This window comes from Oncorhynchus kisutch, linkage group LG2 (assembly GCF_002021735.2).
Source record: "Oncorhynchus kisutch isolate 150728-3 linkage group LG2, Okis_V2, whole genome shotgun sequence".
Lineage (NCBI taxonomy): Eukaryota > Metazoa > Chordata > Actinopteri > Salmoniformes > Salmonidae > Oncorhynchus > Oncorhynchus kisutch.
In genome coordinates, this window is record NC_034175.2 from 5939244 (window position 1) to 5959830 (window position 20587).

The 20587-nt window shown below is 46.8% G+C and overlaps 1 protein-coding gene across 1 annotated transcript; it reads right to left on the reverse strand.

Annotated features, from left to right (window-relative positions):
• Nucleotides 1-1842: 1842 nt before the first annotated feature.
• On the reverse strand, nucleotides 1843-19873 carry LOC109868227 (trichohyalin). The gene is made up of 15 exons (XM_020457664.2): nucleotides 19303-19873; nucleotides 14040-18399; nucleotides 12296-12344; nucleotides 11942-11991; nucleotides 6047-6426; nucleotides 5716-5876; nucleotides 5430-5582; nucleotides 5174-5303; nucleotides 4957-5031; nucleotides 4769-4858; nucleotides 4500-4642; nucleotides 4195-4338; nucleotides 3999-4069; nucleotides 3781-3885; nucleotides 1843-3590 (listed from the first exon to the last, which is right to left on the reverse strand). The coding sequence occupies exons 2-15, from the start codon at nucleotides 18376-18378 to the stop codon at nucleotides 3448-3450; spliced, it is 6033 nt and encodes a 2010-aa protein (XP_020313253.2). The 5' UTR covers nucleotides 18379-18399; nucleotides 19303-19873; the 3' UTR covers nucleotides 1843-3447.
• Between the last annotated feature and the right edge of the window lie 714 nt (nucleotides 19874-20587).

Below are 20587 nucleotides of genomic sequence, written 5' to 3' on the forward strand. Positions count from 1 at the left end.
TTTTAACCACTCGGGCAGAGTTGGGGGACGGCGTTCATGTTTGTTTACAATGCTCCCATTGGAGTAATAGTGCTGTTTCCCGCCTCCCTGACTCGGTTTTTGCTTGAATTACGTTTTAGTCAACCAATTAAATTGTTGGAAAACTGGGCCAGGCGCTGTTTCCTCTACGTGCCAGACGATGCATTCTGTCCTGTAAAAAGTACACCTTAAGTCAGAGCTGTAAACGGATCGAAGCGAACTCTTTCAGTGGAAATGGAGTCCCTAGAGAAAGCAAGAACAACATGGTTGTCAGGAGTAGTGCAGTATTATCATAAGGAGACGTATACTTGGAATACGGCGGAGGAATGGAGGGAAAAAGAGAGGGAGAGGAGGGTGAGCTTGAGTCGGATAAAAATGGTGGGGAAAAGGGAGATTGTTTGTTAAAGAATGGTAGAAAGTGTAAGCAGAGGGAGCTGAAGACAGGAGGAGAAATGGAAGTGAATGAGGGTGAAGTATCGGAGGTTGTAGGTGTGGTGAAGTTATCAGAGACCGAAGTATGCACAAAGGATCAGGAAACAGAGGAGTTTGGGACAGGAGTGACGTTTATGGAAAAAGTGGACTCTTTCCTTTTGGCAGATCCATTTGTGGTTTAACAGTGGTTGAAAAAAGAGTTGGGTAATGTGGAATCGGTGAGGGTAACCAGAAGTGGTCTAGTGATAATTGTTTGTGTTTCTGTTGGTCAGAGGGCAAATGCGCTCGGAATAAAACAAATGAGAGCAAGAAAAGTGAATTGTTTAACTCTCAAGAAAAGGGCACCAATGAAAGGAGTGATTCCTGGGGTAGCAGTAAAAGTTGACCAGCTGAGGGGAAAGATTTCCGGTGTATGTGATGCTCGTCATTTGATGCGACGCAGACAGGTTGGCAAGAGTGGAAACAGAGTCATTGTCTGTTCTTTTGAGTTTTGAAGACGAGTCTTTGCTCGAAAAGGTGAAGTTAGTTATCCTGTGCAAGCGTATGTGCCTAATACATTACAATGTTACAGGTGTCAAGCTTATGGGCATGTGGCAGCAGTGTGTAGGAGGGAGGGTCCAAGGTGTGGGAAAATGAGCCGAAGGGCATGAGACAAAGGAATGTGTGGCATTGGGGAAAGTAGTGGTATGTGTTAATTGTAGGGGTGCCCATGGGGCTGAGAATCAGAAATGCCCCGTGCGATAGAGGCAGGTTAAGGTTTCCAGGGTTAGAGTAGTGCAGAAGTTGTTATATGCTGAGGCAGTGAAGAAAGTAGAGGAAGATGGGTTAAGGGGGAGGAGTGGTGAGAGTACTAGAGATATACCAGTACAGGGGGATAGACCTGTACTGGTACAGGGGTCAGAGGTCAAATACAGCAGGGTCAAGATGTCCCCATTGTCTGGCCATGCTAGGCTGGATGACAATATAGCAATTTTCAACCCACCTTGTTCTGCAGAGTAGTCAATAACAGGATGGGGCCCGGAGACAGCTGAGATCCAACACAATTGATCATTTTGAAATGAGTGAGTTGTTAGTGAGTGTAGTGTTAGATGTAATTAGTACATTTTTATTTTTCAAGCAAAGTATAAGGGAGTTGTACTCCAGTCTAGTAGGTGGCGGTAATGCAACAAATTGGATGCCACCCGCCGTTAAGCCTCATAGAAGAAGGGCTGTAAACGTAGTTGTGTTCAGTCCTTTGACCAGGGTTCTGCGATTGATTTTAGCCCTAAAGTCCGTGGCGTAGGCCAAGTTCTCCTGCTGTTCCAATTTCACTATTTGCTATCAAAAACAAAAGTCAGAAAAGGAAAAATGTATTTCACATAAGCCTACATTGATTTACAGGTGGAGGACAAGTAATATTCATGAGTATCGTCATTTATTTCCAAAGCATACTTTCTCAGTCTCCTCAACACAGACAGAACTGCTTATTTTGATCATTGCACCTCTTTTTCATCAAATCAAATTGTGTAGGCTACATGCACAGTCCTGGAAATGTATTGCACTTACAGCCCTTTCAACATTCTTAACAATGTGCATGCAAACTCTCTTTATCTCATAGTCTTCTGTATCTCAAATGGGATTAAGTATCCTTGCCTGGCTACTCAAACTCTTTGCTCCAGCCAAATGCTACGCCATGTCCACAGACATTAGTTTCTTCTCCGGATCTGAATCTGAGTACCTCCCTGACAATTTCTAGAAAGCAAACACATTCTAACCGTTCTGATTGGTCCCAGAAACCAATGGGTTGGGCCAGATCCAGAGCACACGTCGGTAAAGTGGCGTTTAAAACATTTGTCATTGGCTTTGATACTCTGATTGGTTAAAGATGATCAAGTCGCTGATTCATTTGTTTTGTACAACACCCCTCATTTAGACATCACCACAAACGACTTCAACGATGGCAGTCTTATACTGAAGTATGTAGTGAATATAGAGCAGCGGAAGTATTCAATTTGAGCCGTCAACCAATAAGTACCCCCCATAAAAGTAATTTATGAAAATCTTTGTAATATACACAAATAATACATTTCCCTGAATATGTAGAAACATGTTGTTCAAATACAATAACCTCTATTGCAAAACACTGCCATGGTGCATCATACCATGTCTTGTTTTTGTACTTTTTACCCCATTTTTATGATATCCTTATTGGTAGTTACAGTCTTGTCTCATCGCTGCAACTCCTGTACGGACTTGGAAGAGGCGAAGGTCGAGAGCCAGGCGTCTTCCAAAACTGCTTGCTTAACCCAGAAGCCAGCCAATGTGGAGGAAACACTGTACAATTGGCAAACAAAGTCAGCGTGCAGGAGTCACTAGAGCACAATGGGACGAGGACATCCCAGCCGGCCAAACCTTCCCCTAACCCGGACGACGCTGGGCCAATTGTATGCCGCCTCATGGGTCTCCCGGGTCGTGGCCGGCTGTGACAGAGCCTGGGATCGAACCCGGGTCTGTAGTGACCTGTAGTGGCCTTAGACCGCTGCGCCACTCGGGAGGCCCCATACCATGTCTTTTTAAAGTCCCCAAGTAAAGTAGTTATGGAGAAACTTCTGTCCTTCTCCGGGGCCACAGGTCCTCAATCCACTGATGTTCTTAGATGGCTGACTTCCAATAGATCCTGTAACAGTCAATCGGCATTCATTCGCAAGGTTTGATTTACAAGGCTACCCTAGACACTCACAGACACCTCCAAAACCCTTCCAATAATTTACGTTGACACTCCTGTAAGTGTTAAAGGTATTCATGTCAGTCCAGTGCCTCTCTCTAAGGCACCCCCTCTAAAGCCATTCATCCCCTTGCCGTTCATTCCCACTAAGCAGGCTGAGGCCGGGAAGGACAACTCCAGTCTGAAACACTATGTTTCATCCACTGTCCAAATCCACAGGTCCACAGTAACTCCACCACATTGATACACAGTGACTAGGATTCCCCCAGCGCAGTCAGACAGTGGATGGTTTGTCATACTGCAGCCGTGGCTGTGGTAATCTTTAGAGCATCCAACAGGTTGCGCTGTCGGACCCTGAGGCTGGCTATGGTTTCCAAATGGGACTCAGGAGTCCATCCTCTGTGTCTGTCTGACAGCCTGGTCCCCTCCACCCAACCTGAGGAATGACAGATAGAGGGAGAGAGAAGCAGGGAGGGGGAGAGGAAAGAGGAGGGGGAGAAGGGAAAGAGTTTTAACAAAAAGCAACTAAAAAAGCAACACATTTTAAGCACCCAATAATGCTGAGGTATGGAGATGTTGTGTATTCCCACAACCAATCAGGAAGTGGGTGGTTCTGTCTTCCTTACCGTCGCTGCTCTGCTGGTGGACGAGAATGACCTCAGCCTTCTCCAGGGACAGCTCATCTGGTTGGTGGGCAACGAAGGCTCGGACGCACTGCATCTGTGTGAAGTCTGTGAATGGGAGAGCGGGTCAGAGGACAAATACAGCAGGGCCATGAGGGTCAAGATGTCCCCATTGTCTGGCCATGCTAGGCTGGATGGCAATATAGCAATTTACAACCCACCTTGTTCTGCAGAGTAGTCAATAACAGGATGGGGCCTGGAGACAGCTGAGATCCAACGCAGTTTATCACCTCTGAAAGATCACAAGAAAACACACTTTTTTACACACAATAACACACACCTGTGGATTAAACTACTCTCATTCTTTGTAACACACACAGGCACACACTCACACACACACAACCCTCTCTGTCTTACTGTGTGTCGGTGCTAAGTAGCAGGGCTTTCTTGTTAAGGTGGAGGCGGAAAAGGTTCTTCTCTAGAGAGTGCAGTTTGACCCGACAGTTCTCAGCTCTCAGTTCTGACACTGGAGCATGGTCTATCACCGTGAACCTGCCCCCTCTAGAGCGAGGGAGGAGAAGAGGAGAGGAGTGGAGAGTAAATAATGCCCAATGATGAGAACATTAAAAAACATGTCAATAGAAAGTCCTATTGGTCTAGATTTCCTAATGCTTGGTTTGCTTTGGTTCCTTGTGTGAGTGTGTTTGTCTGAAGGGACTCACTCTTTGTTCAGCGACAGCAGCAGGTAGTCATTGAAGAGGTGAAGGTAGACACTCCTCTCTGTCTCCTTCAGAGAGAAATCCATCATCTCAGTCACCGGCCCCTCTCTCACCAGCCTACGAGACTGACTGACCAGGGGGAGAGTCTACAACACACACACATAGGTTAAACTTGTACTTGTATTGTAACTTTTTATTGTGATCAGTTCAACACGTGTTCAAGGGACAGCATGTAAAGCAGGGGATCATGGGATATGTAGTTTATTACACACCCTGCATTCAAAGTCCACTCTGGCACTGAGAGAGACAAGCGACTCAATGCTCTTCATCTGAGTAATACTGTCATTGCTCTCCTGGATCAACTGAAGGACAGAGGGAGAGAAGAGAGATGGTTAACAGTTATCTCTTGGCTACATCATGTAACAGTGCACCACCAGAAGGAGAGGGGGGTGTAACATACCCTCTCCAGTAGCTTCATAGCTTTGATGGCCTGGACCTCCTCCTCTGTGCCTTGGGCTGTTCTCTTCACAATGTTCTGAGGCAAAAAATACAGAGAGAAATGGGGAGAATGAGAGAGATTGAGAAGGGGAGAGTGAGACCGAGTCGAAGAGAGGATTATAAGGAGTCGCATACTTCGATTGTGCACTTAAAACATACACACAGTCACACAAACACACCTGCACAAGGAGTTTGATTCGTGTGATCCTCTGGAAGGGGAGGATGAGGAAGGAGCGAAGAGGAAGACGCTGACACACTGTACTGCGTTCCAACTTCTCCACTACCCGCCTGAACCCTTGGTTCTCATCCCTGCAAGGCAGACAGAGAGAAAGAAGGTGCTGTTTGTAAGTCAACGTAAACACATATAAATGTGCAGTAATACAAAGAGTGTCAGAAAGAGTCTGTCCAGTCAGTGAACCCTGGGGGAGGACTCACATGAGTCTCTGGTAAGTGGCATCCTGATATGATTGGTTGGTGAGGTAGGGCACGTAGACCTTCTTGAAGCGTTGACAGTGGCGAGCGATGATGTCACACACGGTGAAGTGCATCATATCAGATTCTACCCTCTCTTCCAGCTTCGACAGAAAACTACGAGAACAACAAATACAGAGAAGGACTATGTGGTAAACGTTGACAGAAGAGGGGCATAGAGAGGCCCGTGACATTCAGCCTGTGGGTTTGCTAGCTTGAGGAACAAACAAATAAGTCCCAGTCCTCTCACCTGTGGCTGATGGTTCGGACATCAGCCAGCCTGGAGAACAGCCAGCTCCTGTCCTGAGTAGTCAACAGCTCCCCGAGCTGCTTAGACTTTACAAAGTGATCCACCACAATATCCAGACTACGACAGTACGACGCTTCCGAAGTTACAACCTCAAACTGCACCTGACAGGAAGAAGAAAGGAAGAGGAGAGGGGGAGATTACAGGCACTGTTCCAACTACCCCAAGGACCCATAGATCCAGGCTCTAGGAAATCAACATTAGCTACTAGGCCCGTGGCAAATGTCATCATCGACATCGCTGGTTGAAGGGTCAACTGTTTGTTTTTGTTTACCTCCTGCAGGCGTCTCTGGTCGTTAGACAGCTCCCCAAACACAGCACTGTTCCTGACCTCAGGGATCTCCTGCCACAGGCTGGGGGACTGGGTGAGGGAGATGGAGAGGCGGGGAGAGGAAGGCCTGGCCGGGGGGGGCTGGGGCAGCTGTGGTACGGGTAGGAACTTGGCACTGGTGCCACTGGAGGTAGAGCCAGAGTGGGACAGAGAGTGGGGGTGGATGACTGGGGGGAGACAGGGTAAGGGCCTGCGTGCCGGAGGGAGCGAAGGGGCCAGGGGGACAGGGAGCTCCTCGTAGATGGACAGGGCCTCAGAGCAAGACTGACTGAGGATCTCCCTGTTCTGAGCTGTCTCACTGTACTCCTGGTAGAGCTGGGAATCTGAGAGGGGGTGAGGGAAGAGAGAGAAAGGAGGGGAGGCAAAGAGAGGTGACGAGAGAGATGAGTAGGGTAAGAGAGAGAGAAAAGTTAGACAGGGACAGAATGGGTGTTGATGAAGAGGACAAGTGAGAGAGAGGCAGAGAAAGAAAGCAAAGGAGAAAGTGGAAGACAGTAAGAGGACAGTGAGAAGAAAAACAGAGTTATGGGGAGAAATATCAAGAGAGGGAAAGGTAGAAAGAGACAGAGAAGTGGGTTAGCCAGAGTGTATGGTTTGCATTTGACACTTCTTGGAATGCTATGCTGTAGCAGCAACAGTTGATATTAATTGGCGTTAAGACATATGAATACCTGCACAAACCTGCCTGTGGCCCTGGAGCGCACGCACACACACACACGCACACACACCTGCCCCATTTCATGCAATTTCACGATGACTCATAGACCTGCAAACCTGCTGCCATGTTGGTATGTTTAAACGATTGGGTCGGAAAGTAGAACTGAAAATGAAATCATACAGTTTATAGGTTCCATGGAAGAAACCTACAACATGTTTGAGCTGGAAAACAATCTGGGAAAATACAGAAAGGGATCAAGCACACAACTGTATACATGATTAAGCCATTCACAGGAAGAAGTCGGTCTTGGGACTCACAGTACACTGCTATACAGTCATATCTAGTCTCAAGATTCAATCTGTCTGTGGACACGTTTGTTTAACAGTACCTTCACTGGCAGATGATGTCTGTCTGTGGAAATATCTTGTTTGATTTTACTGACTTTTTAATTTCAAATTACAAGGAGCGTAGTCAACCTAGAAACACATGTGCCTTCACAGATTCCATACCTACATAGCCATAAACACAAGACTAGCTCTCTCTGCTCATTGTAGCATAAAAGGTGCTATTGAACTAACAGTACTATCATATTATTACATAGAAAATACATTTCAGAGAAGTGGATGTGAGTGCCTCAGGGATGAAGGAGAGAAAAGAGAGGTAGAGACAGAGCAGTAGAGGTAGAGCAGTAGAGGCAGAGCAGTAGAGGTAGAACAGTAGAGGCAGAGGCAGAGCAGTAGAGGTAGAGCAGTAGAGCAGTAGAAGTAGTGCAGTAGAAGTAGAGCAGTAGAGGTAGAGCAGTAGAGGTAGAGCAGTAGAGACAGAGCAGTAGAGGCAGAGCAGTAGAGACAGAGCAGTAGAGGTAGAGCAGTAGAGACAGAGCAGTAGAGGCAGAGCAGTAGAGGTAGAGCAGTAGAGGTAGAGGTAGAGCAGTAGAGGCAGAGGTAGAGCAGTAGAGGTAGAGCAGTAGAGGCAGAGCAGTAGAGGTAGAGCAGTAGAGGCAGAGCAGTAGAAGCAGAGCAGTAGAGGTAGAGCAGTAGAGACAGAGCAGTAGAGGCAGAGCAGTAGAAGCAGAGCAGTAGAGGTAGAGCAGTAGAGACAGAGCAGTAGAGGCAGAGCAGTAGAAGCAGAGCAGTAGAGGTAGAGCAGTAGAGGTAGAGCAGTAGAGGTAGAACAGTAGAGGCAGAGCAGTAGAGACAGAGCAGTAGAGACAGAGCAGTAGAGGTAGAGCAGTAGAGGTAGAACAGTAGAGGCAGAGCAGTAGAGGTAGAACAGTAGAGGCAGAGCAGTAGAGACAGAGCAGTAGAGACAGAGCAGTAGAGGTAGAGCAGTAGAGGTAGAACAGTAGAGGCAGAGCAGTAGAGGTAGAACAGTAGAGGCAGAGGTAGAGCAGTAGAGGCAGAGCAGTAGAGGTAGAACAGTAGAGGCAGAGGTAGAGCAGTAGAGGTAGAACAGTAGAGGCAGAGGTAGAGCAGTAGAAGTAGTGCAGTAGAAGTAGAGCAGTAGAGGAAGAGGTGGAGCAGTAGAAGTAGAGCAGTAGAAGTAGAGCAGTAGAGATAGAGGTAGTGCAGTAGAAGTAGTGCAGTAGAAGTAGTGCGGTAGAGGTAGAGCAGTAGAGGTAGTGAAGTAGAGGAAGAGGTAGAGCAGTAGAGGCAGAGGTAGAGCAGTAGAAGTAGAGGTAGAGCAGTAGAGGTAGAGCAGTAGAGGCAGAGGTAGAGCAGTAGAGGTAGTGAAGTAGAAGTAGTGCGGTAGAGGTAGAGCAGTAGAAGTAGTGCGGTAGAGGTAGAGGTAGAGCAGTAGAAGTAGTGCGGTAGAGGTAGAGCAGTAGAAGTAGTGCGGTAGAGGTAGAGCAGTAGAAGTAGTGCGGTAGAGGTAGAGCAGTAGAAGTAGTGCGGTAGAGGTAGAGCAGTAGAAGTAGAGCAGTAGAAGTAGTGCGGTAGAGGTAGTGAAGTAGAGGAAGAGGTAGAGCAGTAGAGGCAGAGGTAGAGCAGTAGAAGTAGTGCAGTAGAGGAAGAGGTAGTGCAGTAGAAGTAGTGCAGTAGAGGAAGAGGTAGTGCAGTAGAAGTAGAGCAGTAGAAGTAGAGCAGTAGAAGTAGTGCGGTAGAGCAGTAGAGGTAGTGAAGTAGAGGAAGAGGTAGAGCAGTAGAGGCAGAGGTAGAGCAGTAGAGGTAGTGAAGTAGAGGAAGAGGTAGAGCAGTAGAGGTAGAGCAGTAGAAGTAGTGCAGTAGAGGAAGAGGTAGTGCAGTAGAAGTAGTGCAGTAGAGGAAGAGGTAGTGCAGTAGAAGTAGAGCAGTAGAAGTAGAGCAGTAGAAGTAGAGCAGTAGAGGAAGAGGTAGAGCAGTAGAAGTAATGCGGTAGAGCAGTAGAGGTAGAAGTAGTGCAGTAGAGGAAGAGGAACTGCAGAAGAGGAAGAGGTAGTGCAGTAGAGGTAGTGCAGTAGAGGTAGTGCGGTAGAGGTAGAGCAGTAGAAGTAGAGCAGTAGAGGAAGAGGTAGATAAGTAGAGCAGTAGAGGAAGAGGTAGTGCCGTAGAGGAAGAGGTAGAGCAGTAGAGGAAGAGGTAGAGCAGTAGAGGAAGAGGTAGATAAGTAGAGCAGTAGAGGAAGAGGTAGTGCAGTAGAGGAAGAGGTAGAGCAGTAGAGGTAGTGCAGTAGAAGTAGTGCAGTAGAGGAAGAGGTAGAGCAGTAGAAGTAATGCGGTAGAGCAGTAGAGGTAGAAGTAGTGCAGTAGAGGAAGAGGTAGAGCAGTAGAGGAGCAGTAGAGGAAGAGGAACTGCAGAAGAGGAAGAGGTAGTGCAGTAGAGGTAGTGCAGTAGAGGTAGTGCGGTAGAGGTAGAGCAGTAGAGGAAGAGGTAGATAAGTAGAGCAGTAGAGGAAGAGGTAGTGCCGTAGAGGAAGAGGTAGAGCAGTAGAGGAAGAGGTAGAGCAGTAGAGGAAGAGGTAGATAAGTAGAGCAGTAGAGGAAGAGGTAGATAAGTAGAGCAGTAGAGGAAGATGTAGTGCAGTAGAGGAAGAGGTAGAGCAGTAGAGGAAGAGGTATTATAGTAGAGGAAGAGGTAGAGCAGTAGAAGTAGTGCAGTAGAGCAGTAGAGGTAGTGCAGTAGAGCAGTAGAGGAAGAGGTAGTGCAGTAGAGGAAGAGGTAGAGCAGTAGAGGTAGAGCAGTAGAGGAAGAGGTAGTGCAGTAGAGGAAGACGTGGAGGTAGAAGTAGTGCAGTAGAGGTAGAGCAGTAGAGGAAGAGGTAGTGCAGTAGAGGGAGACGTGGAGGTAGAAGTAGTGCAGGAGAGGTAGAGCAGTAGAGGTAGTGCAGTAGAGGTAGAGCAGTAGAGGTAGAGCAGTAGAGGTAGAGCAGTAGAGGCAGAGCAGCAGAGGTAGTGCAGTAGAGGTAGAGCATTAGAGGAAGCGGTAGTGCAGTAGAAGGAGTGCAGTAGAGGAAGAGGTAGAGCAGTAGAGGAAGAGGTAGTGCAGTAGAGGAAGAGGTAGTGCAGTAGAGGTAGTGCAGTAGAAGTAGTGCAGTGGAGGTAGTGCAGTAGAAGTAGTGCAGTAGAGGAAGAGGTAGAGCAGTAGAGGAAGAGGAACTGCAGTAGAGGAAGAGGTAGAGCAGTAGAGGTAGTGCAGTAGAAGTAGAGCAGTAGAAGTAGTGCAGTAGAGGTAGAGCAGTAGAGGAAGAGGTAGTGCAGTAGAGGAAGACGTGGAGGTAGAAGTAGTGCAGTAGAGGTAGAGCAGTAGAGGTAGTGCAGTAGAGGTAGAGCAGTAGAGGTAGAGCAGTAGAGTTAGAGCAGTAGAGGCAGAGCAGCAGAGGTAGTGCAGTAGAGGTAGAGCATTAGAGGAAGCGGTAGTGCAGTAGAAGTAGTGCAGTAGAGGAAGAGGTAGAGCAGTAGAGGAAGAGGTAGTGCAGTAGAGGATGAGGTAGTGCAGTAGAGGTAGTGCAGTAGAAGTAGTGCAGTGGAGGTAGTGCAGTAGAAGTAGTGCAGTAGAGGAAGAGGTAGAGCAGTAGAGGAAGAGGAACTGCAGTAGAGGAAGAGGTAGAGCAGTAGAGGTAGTGCAGTAGAAGTAGAGCAGTAGAAGTAGTGCAGTAGAGGTAGAGCAGTAGAGGAAGAGGTAGTGCAGTAGAGGAAGACGTGGAGGTAGAAGTAGTGCAGTAGAGGTAGAGCAGTAGAGGTAGTGCAGTAGAGGTAGAGCAGTAGAGGTAGAGCAGTAGAGTTAGAGCAGTAGAGGCAGAGCAGCAGAGGTAGTGCAGTAGAGGTAGAGCATTAGAGGAAGCGGTAGTGCAGTAGAAGTAGTGCAGTAGAGGAAGAGGTAGAGCAGTAGAGGAAGAGGTAGTGCAGTAGAGGAAGAGGTAGTGCAGTAGAGGTAGTGCAGTAGAAGTAGTGCAGTGGAGGTAGTGCAGTAGAGGAAGAGGTAGAGCAGTAAAGGAAGAGGAACTGCAGTAGAGGAAGAGGTAGAGCAGTAGAGGTAGTGCAGTAGAAGTAGAGCAGTAGAAGTAGTGCAGTAGAGGTAGAGCAGTAGAGGAAGAGGTAGTGCAGTAGAGGAAGACGTGGAGGTAGTGCAGCAGAAGTAGTGCAGTAGAGGTAGAGCAGTAGAGGTAGTGCAGTAGAGGTAGAGCAGTAGAGGCAGAGCAGTAGAGGCAGAGCAGTAGAGGCAGAGCAGTAGAGGTAGAGCATTAGAGGAAGAGGTAGTGCAGTAGAAGTAGAGCGGTAGTGCAGTAGAGGTAGAAGTAGTGCAGTAGAGGAAGAGGTAGTGCAGTAGAGGAAGAGGTAGTGCAGTAGAGGAAGAGGTAGAGCAGTAGAGGAAGAGGTAGTGCAGTAGAGGAAGAGGTAGTGCAGTAGAGGTAGTGCGGTAGAGGTAGAGCAGTAGAAGTAGTGCAGTAGAGGAAGAGGTAGAGCAGTAGAGGAAGAGGTAGTGCAGTAGAAGTAGAGCAGTAGAGGAAGAGGTAGTGCAGTAGAGGTAGAGGTAGTGCAGTAGAGGAAGAGGTAGATAAGTAGAGCAGTAGAGGAAGAGGTAGTGCAGTAGAGGAAGAGGTAGTGCAGTAGAGGAAGAGGTAGAGCAGTAGAGGAAGAGGTAGTGCAGTAGAGGAAGAGGTAGTGCAGTAGAAGTAGTGCAGTAGAGGTAGAGCAGTAGAGGTAGAGCAGTAGAGGCAGTGCAGTAGAAGTAGTGCAGTAGAGGTAGAGCAGAGATACTCACTGTAAAATTTGGAGTTCCTCCTAGCCATTCTGATGGTATCCGTGACATTCCTGGACAGTGAGAGACAGGAGTCAAGTCAGGGAATCGTCCACACTTCATCTACAGAAGTAGTGTGGTACATTTTATCTCTACTATTTTAACTCAGGCACTAACTAACACAGCCTAGTGTTAGGGTTCAATTGCAGGCAACAGATCTAACTGTACTTATTGCATGCATGACATCAAAAGACTGACTCTATACATGGCAAGTGGCCATAAAATATGACAATGTAATAAAAACACACAGTCACTGTGGTAGCCCAATGCACCTACATTACATGTGCCCCCTCCCTCCCCCTGCTATCTTCTACTCACCTCAGGTCCACGTCTCCCCAGTTGAAGCTCACCTCCTCCTCCTCATCATCTGGAAGCAGAACATATTGGTTCCAGTGTAGTCCAGAGAGGTAGAGCAACATAACCCAATAATGTAATATACTGTGGCTGAGAACAGCTCAGCCCAATATGGCCTACAGAACAGGCAGAGCTGTTTTGGTTACAGAAACAAGGATGGGTTTGTTTGCAGATCCCCTGGCTGTGCTCCACTCTAGGTGGTGTGCTCTAAACAGAACTACTGAACTGACAACGGAGCTGGGATAGAATGGCTAGAAGAGTCATGGAGGAAGAATGAGTTCTGGTTCCAGACAGTCTAACCCTGCCTATTTATTGCGAGATTCTGGGATTGCCACTCTGTCCCCACCTCCACTGTCATCCTCCATTTCCCCCATCTCCTTCCCCCATTTCAGTGACTCAGCTGTTTCTTATAAGTCTCCGCATAAAATCACTTCAATGAACTGATGATGAAATTCACACCTCAAGATAAGGAAATTTAAACAGCAAAACAGAATTCCACAGTTGTGGTAAGGTTGGGTTAGTTAGCATCAGAGGTTGGATCTCATTAAGATTTTTGTGAGATCCCACATGAAAAAAATACTACAGTTTACTATAGAATATTACAATGTTGTAACATACTGTAGCATACTATAGTAAATACTACAGTAATGTCCACAAAAACACTACAGTCAGCAAAAACACTCCAGTAAATACTACAGTATATTACAATTCGCAAAAACACTACATTAATTACTTTTGTATATACTACAGTTATTTTACTACAGTATTTATACTATAGTTAACTGTAAATACTACAGTATACTACAGTAAATATTCCAGTATTCTGCAAAAACACTACAGCGAATACTTAAGCAAATAGGCCCGATGGGTAGTGGTATATGGTTAATATACCACGGCTAAGGGCTGTTCTTATGTACGACGCATTGAGGAGTGCCTGGATACAGCCCTTAGCTGTGGTATATTGGCCATATACCACAAACCCCCGAGGTACCTTATTGCTATTATAAACTGGTTACCAACGTAATTAGAGCAGTAAAAAGTACTTTTTTGTCATTCCCGTGGTATACGATCTGATATACCACGTCTTTCAGACAATCAGCATTCAGGGCTCGAAACACCTGGTTTATAATATAGTATTTATACCATAGTATACTATAGTATTTCTTCATAACTAAGAATGAACATTTGTATAACTGTCTTCAAATGAAAAAGTTTGAACTCTTCTGTCTGGTGTTCTAAAAGATTTGGTTAGGTTGACAAAATGAGATGATTTGAGATGATCATGAAATGAGTTGAGTAATGAGATCATAATTAGGATATTCTAATATTAATCTGTGCCAGGTGTTGAGTAATGAGATCATAATTAGGATATTCTAATGTTAATCTGTGTCAGGTGTTGAGTATTAAGATCATAATTAGGATATTCTAATGTTAATCTGTGTCAGGTGTTGAGTAATGAGATCATAATTAGGATATTCTAATGTTAATCTGTGCCAGGTGTTGAGTATTAAGATCATAATTAGGATATTCTAATGTTAATCTGTGTCAGGTGTTGAGTAATGAGATCATAATTAGGATATTCTAATATTAATCTGTGTGAGGTGTTGAGTAATGAGATCATAATTAGGATATTCTAATATTAATCTGTGTGAGGTGTTGAGCTGCTTTTCTCTTGATTTATTCCTCCGTCTCTTTCTGTCTGTCTCACCTGACACCTGGAATATTCTTGTTCTGCGATCCCTCGCATCTCCTCTTCCTCCTTCTTCTTCCTCGTTTCTTCTTTCTGTTGTCTTGCGGAACCCCCGCCTCCTATATCGAACATCGGTGCCCAAATCTTGGAAGCTACAAGTGCTCTTCACCTTCCCTCCTCCCGTTTTTTTACTCTCTTCCTTGCCCTCCCTCATCCTCTCCTCTTCCCCTCCTACCCTCTTCTCCTCCTCCCTTTCCACTTTCCTCTCCTCAGTCACCTCTCCCACTTTCCCCCTGTCCTCGGTCCCATCCTCTATCCTCCTTTCCTGCTTCCCCTCTCCCACAGTCCTCTCTTTCTCCCCTTCTTCCTCTGTCTTTTCCTCTATGGTGGTGATAGGTTGTTCTGAATCAGGGTTGTATATAAGGCTGGGGCAGCTGGTTGGTTTGTACAGGGTGTTGCTCACAGAGAGAAACAGATCTTCCTCTTTCTGGGCATTCACTTCTTTCTCTGCATCCAGTATATGAACCTCGTCCCCAACTTCGACCCCTTTCTCCATCTCACCCTCATCCTCTGTCACCATCTCTACCTGGATATGTATATGACTGTCTGTTTGTCTGTCCGCACACACATTGTTACCCTCCACCTCCTCTCCCTGTGTGTCTGTAGGTGTGTCACCATGAGTATTGTGTAGGGTCAGGGCAGCATGCATGTCTATGGGTTTGCCATCACCAAGCATAGCTGTGAAAGCCTCAGCATGCACGTCTGTTAGTTTCTCCCCTGTACCTCTCTCATCCTCCACCTTCCCTGGCTCTGCCTCCTGTTCAGCCAGCCTCTCCTCCACCGACTTCCTCCCACGCTTCTTCCTCTTCTGAACCGTGGCGTAGACGGGTGAGGCTCCTCCCCCCTCTAGCGTCTCATCCTTTTCTTCCTCTAACTCCACTTCTACCCTCTCGGTCCCTCTCGTAGTCTGGCTGACCTCTTGACCTCCCTGTGACTCTGGCTGTGGGTTGCCGAGGGCTGGTTCCTCCGAGCTGCCAAGGATCTCACTCAATACGTTCTTGGCCCACTTCATGTGTGAGGCCGGGGAGTGGCGCTTGGCCTCCTCTTCTGTGCTCCAGGCTCCCCTTATACAGATCTGGATGGCCACAGCTTCCTCTGGGCTCATCACTACAGGGTCATTCTGGTCAGAGGTGGCTTGGTCAACTACAGGGATCCCATGGTGGTGGTACTCTCCACTGGGATGCGAAGATGGACCTATCTCTGGTTCTATCCTCCTCCTGTCTGTTGGGTCCCTCTCTCTTGTTTCTGTGTACTCTTCATGTCTTTCTCTCCACTCTTTGAGGAGTTTTTCGGTCTCAGAGTTCCTCCTTCGCTCTATCTCAGCGTATGGGTTCTCCTCCATGACCTTCAGTCTTTCTCCGCTCTCTCGTTCTAGGGTGGTGTGACTGACGTCCACTATGGAGCTCTCTTCTGTGTCTGTTCTCTCCTCCTTTGGCACATGGATCTCATCCCTCACTATTTTTCTCTCATCCTCTGCCCCTTGGTCTCCATCTCTGGAAGGGTTCTCATGAGGGAGGTGTGTGATGTCATCACTGTCCCTATGACCATATCCAGGATTTTGATTGGTCCGCTCTGATTCCATGTCACCCAAGACTGCTGTCTGATTTGGTTTTGACCTGGGCAGTGTTTGTCCAATCACACAGAATACATAGGTGGGTGGCTTCTTCCCCTTTCCATCATTCACCTCTCCCACCACTGCATCATCCTTTTGCTCTGTCCTCTCTTCTGTTCTTTCTCTCTCTCTTTCATGTCTTCTCCCTCCACCTCTCTTCATCTCTCCCTCGCTCCCCTGAAAGCTAACAGGTTGCCTGGTAACATGAATAGCAACCCCAACTTCCAAGAATTCCTTGCAGTCCTCAAACTCCTCTTCTCCACCACTGGACACAGTGATAAAGCCGTCCTCAGAGGAAGGGATTCTATCCCTCCCTCCTTCCCACTCTCTATCACTTCCTCCATCGCTCTCGAAGAGTATATATCTATCACTTCCTCCTTCTTTCTCTCTGTCACCTTCTGTGTTATCTGTCACATTCTCTCTCTCTGTCTCCCTGTCCCTCTGCCAGCGTTCCTCTCTCTCTCCATCGCTGTAAGTCTGGTGTTCCTCTCCTCTGCTATAACTCCTCCAGGCTTCTGTCTCATTGTCTTCATCTACATTTAACCCTCTCTCCAAATACCTCTCCCTCCCTCCCTCCCTATCAGTTTCTCTCTCTTCGTCTATGGACTTTCTTTGTTCCACCGACCTATCCTCTTGTCCTTCTCCCTCTGTCTTCCTCTCTTTATCTCTGCCTGTCCTTTGTTCCACGGATCTGTCCTCTTCTTCACTTCTCTCTCTCCATCTGTTAGTGTGCCTATCTCTTTCTCGTTCTATAACCTCATCCTCTAAAGAGGAGTCTTTGTTATATCTGACCCTCTGTGGTAATAACCACATCCTCCTCTGCTCAGGGCGCTTTGGTATCGTCTCTTCCTTTCCTTCTTCTCTCCCCCTCACTCTATCTAGTCTCTCTCTTTCACTACAGTCTCTCTGCCCCTTGTCCACATCCTTCTCTCCCTCTGACTCCTTCTCTTCATGACTTTCTCTTCCTCTTCTCCATTTTCTTTCCCTCTCTATGTCACTGCTCCATTCTCCGCTGCTCTGGACTCGTGGTGGCACCCTTGGGGCTGTCTCGCTCAGCGGTCGACTAGCTCCGTCTGCTCCTCCCTCCCTTTTGGGATCTGTCTCTCTGTCCCTCTTCTCCCTGCACCTCCTATCTTCATCCTCCTCCTTGGAATATCTCTCCCTCTCTCTGAATCTCTCTTCATCCTCCTCCTTGGAATATCTCTCCCCCTCTCTGAATCTCTCTTCATCCTCCTCCTTGGAATATCTCTCCCTCTCTCTGAATCTCTCTTCATCCTCCTCCTTGGAATATCTCTCCCTCTCTCTGCGTCTCTCTCCATCCATACGCTTCCCTCTCTCTCCTGTTACATTGGGCTGTGTTCCCACCCTCACTTTCTCTAGGTCCCTCCTTTCCCTTGGTCTGTCCTCTCGCCTGGCCCCTTCTCTCACCTCATCCCTCTCTCTCTCCACTTCCCTCACTTTTCTCCTGTCCCTCTCTCTGTATCTCTCCATGTCACTCTTTCCATCCCTGTCCCCTTCCCTAACTCTCTGTCTATAAGCATCTCTCCTTCCATCCCTCTCTCTGTATATCTCCCCCCCTCTCCATTTCTGTCTCTCCTTCTCTTTCTCCCTCACTCTATCCCATGCTGCGTTCCCCTCAGTGTCCCCCTCACTTTTACTGTGCAGATGTTTCAGTTCTCTTCTGTTGTCATCTCTCACTCTCTCTTTCCTCTTCTCTCCATCACTGTCTCCCTCACTCCTGGTGTCCCTCTGTCCCTCGGTATTTCCTTCCCTCCTTCCATCCCTGCCCTCTCTATCCGAATAGTTCTGTGAATCTCCCTCTCTTCTTCCATCCTCTCTTTCTCCCTGCCGTAGTTTTGACCTCTCTCTCTCTCCATCCATATACCTCTCTCTTTTGCTCCATAGGTCATTACCCTTTGAATCCCTCTCTCTTCTCCTCTCTCTGAAATCTGGCTCCGCTTCCCTCGCTCTCTCCCTCCGTCTCACGGTCTTATCCTCCATGGGCCTCCCTCCATTTTTCTCTCTGTCCTCCTGTGCCCTGATTCTCTCCCTCTCCCTCTCCCTGTGCCTTTGGAAGTCCCTCTCTGCATCTCGATACCGCTGTATCTTTGCTGCTGTCTCTCGTTCTCTCTCCCAGTCGTCCATCTCTGTTCCCTTCTGTCTCTCCAATTGTCTCATTCCTTCTTTCCCCACATCTTCCTCCACAAATGCACTCATTCTTCTGTCTCTCTCTTTGCTATGTTTTACCATTCTAGGAAACGTGTCTCCTTTCTTTCTCTCCTTTTCTCTGTCTCTGTGGTTCCTGATCTCCAGATTTGAAGTAGGTCTTCCATTGGCACGTCTCTCTCCCGCTCCCCCCCTTTCTCTCTCTCTCCATTCCCTTTCCTCCTCCCTCCCTCTGGATATGAGGGCACACTCCTTCTCTCTGTTCCTCTCTCTTGGTCCGGGTTCCATCTCTTTTCTTCTATTTCTTGTTTTGTCCTTCAATCTCTCCATTTCTCTTTCTCTCCTCCATTCCTCCTCTCGGATCCTCTCCCTCTCTCTGTCTGTCCGGGCCGGAGTTCCAGGTCTGGGACTTGTTTCGCGGCAGATCTGGCTGATTGGCTGAGGGTTCCGGTAGGAAGCGCTTTGATTGGATGGATCAAATGTATCAAAGGGAGTCAGACTGGGACGTTTGGTCCCCATGGTAACATACTTTTTTAGAACCTGAAAGACGGTAATATTCATTAATGTATAATTCATCACAATCTGGACATTCTGCAAGGATACTGCTACAACCAATAGAATCACTTGAAGTAGAAACACTTTCAATCACTAAATGGAGATAAAGGAATGTTGAGATCAATGAAAATGGAAGGTTAACAACAGCATTAGGCCTATTGTGGTCCTCAAATACTGAAGTTGAATAGTGGCCTAGTGTCTTTACCAGCCCTGACCAATGCTTCACTATTCTTTTATTCAAATAGGTAGTACAAAAAATGTAAATTACAAAAAGGTGAAAATACTAACTATAATACAACACAAGTCCAATGTGTTATAACTGTAGGTGTTATGATGATAAGAATCACAGGCAACAATGTGTTTATGCGATCAGTTTGAGACCACAGCATCACAACCTTTAGTCAGACAACAATTAATAGCCAACCCACAAAAGCCAACCCTGTAATTCAATACACTTTAACTCAATGGATTCTACTGCTAACTGCTTGAGTTAATTTAAAGGGAAAATCCACTCAAAAACGACATTTTCCCTTTAATAAGCACCAAGTATATATACAACAATAGAGCCAACAGCAAAGTGTTGTAGATAATGACAGAAACAGCCTAGCAGATTATGTGACACCTGGGAACACTGATTTACTGAACACAGCACAGCAGACGTCTGCATAGCACAGTCCACATAACAACGCTCAGCACACGTCTGCATAGCACAGTCCACATAACATCACTCAACACACCAACTAACCCTAAAACAGGACTCTCTTACACACAATGAAAACACATGTAACACATAAACCACTAGACAAATTAGCCATGAATCAATGTTAGAACTGTAGAATGACTGGTAGATCAGTAGAGAAACACAGTAAAGAGATCTGAGGGACTCACCTGAGTTTAGTACGCTAGAGATGTCCAGTCTCCCTTCTCTCTGCAGCTCTCAGTTAGTTCAGTAGTGTAAACTAACAACGATTGCACAACACAAGCAATCCTCCTTCCTCTCCAGATCTGCTGGGGGGGGGGGGCGTCAGAATGGCGAACAAAGTTCTATTTAAACTTTAATCCAATCCTGACCCTCTGTTTCTCTCCGCATCTGTTTCCTTCTCGGTATGTCTGTCAACCTCTCTCCTCTGCTCTTCTCCCTCTTGCTGTTTCACCCCTCCTCCCTCCTTCCCTGCTCAAATTCCCAAACAAGTCTGAACAGATTGACACTTATCTTTCCCCTCCTCTTTTTGTCTCTGTCTTGTCTTCACAGCCGCTGTTAATGAACAGAGGAATCTGGACAAAGTAAATGAAAGGCTGCGGACTGTATCTCACAAATCAATCTGTTCTCCTTCCTCCAACACTGACGTGATCAGTTACTGTTGACCCCGAGATAAAGCTAGCTGACTCACTATCTCGCTCTCACTCTCTCTCTCTCTCTCTCCTGCTCCATTCTTCTCTCACCAAATACAGGAAGTACACCTCCTGGGTGTCTCTCCCTTGTCTGTGATTGGTTGATGCAGGATTGCCGGGTGTGTCTGCATAGCACACTTAAGGCAGGTAAGGGTTGTAGATTCTAGAATCAAGGAAGGGGGAGGGGAGGCAAAGAGGAGTGAGAACACACTCACACTGCGACTCAGCAAACAAACCACCAACACAGCCTACAGCAGGCTTATAAAAACTTCCCTAACAATTCATGGAGAAGTAGTAAATTGGGAAAGGAAAGCTAGTTCTTCAGATCACAGTAACAGGATTGGGCAATGACAGAAAGGGAAGAAGGACTTATATATATGTCAGCTGTACTGTCAGCGCTGCTAGGGCCAGGAGTTTACCCTGACCACGTGACCTAATTAGGAAACCTTGGAGCCCGAGTCATTACAAATACCAATGATTTAAATATGTAAACAGAGTATTTTTATTAACCATGAGGAATTACTGGAATCTATAAGATCACTAAATCATGTAAATCCATAAGATAACGTGTCAGATAGATGTATTGTAATGCTCCTTTCCTCTGGTATTTTCAGGCCTGGGGTTCAATGAGGGTGGGGTGTCAGAGTGGAGGGAAGCTACACCCCCTCAGGATGGGAGACAGCAATCAATGGCAATTGAATGATGAAAATAATTTGGGGGGGAAAGAAACTAATCATCGAGTCTGTTGAAAAATATTTGTGGAGAAAAAACTGTATTTTCA

What these genes read in the sequence shown, in the direction of transcription:
- LOC109868227 (XM_020457664.2), bottom strand. Translation starts at nt 18,378, where the DNA reads ATGGGGACCAAACGTCCCAGTCTGACTCCCTTTGATACATTTGATCCA. An exon ending in TGGGGAGACGTGGACCTGAG is followed by an intron (nt 11,992 to 12,295) that starts GTGAGTAGAAGA and finishes CTCACTGTCCAG; the next exon opens with GAATGTCACGGATACCATCA. An exon ending in GTCCGAACCATCAGCCACAG is followed by an intron (nt 5,583 to 5,715) that starts GTGAGAGGACTG and finishes TTGTTCTCGTAG; the next exon opens with TTTTCTGTCGAAGCTGGAAG.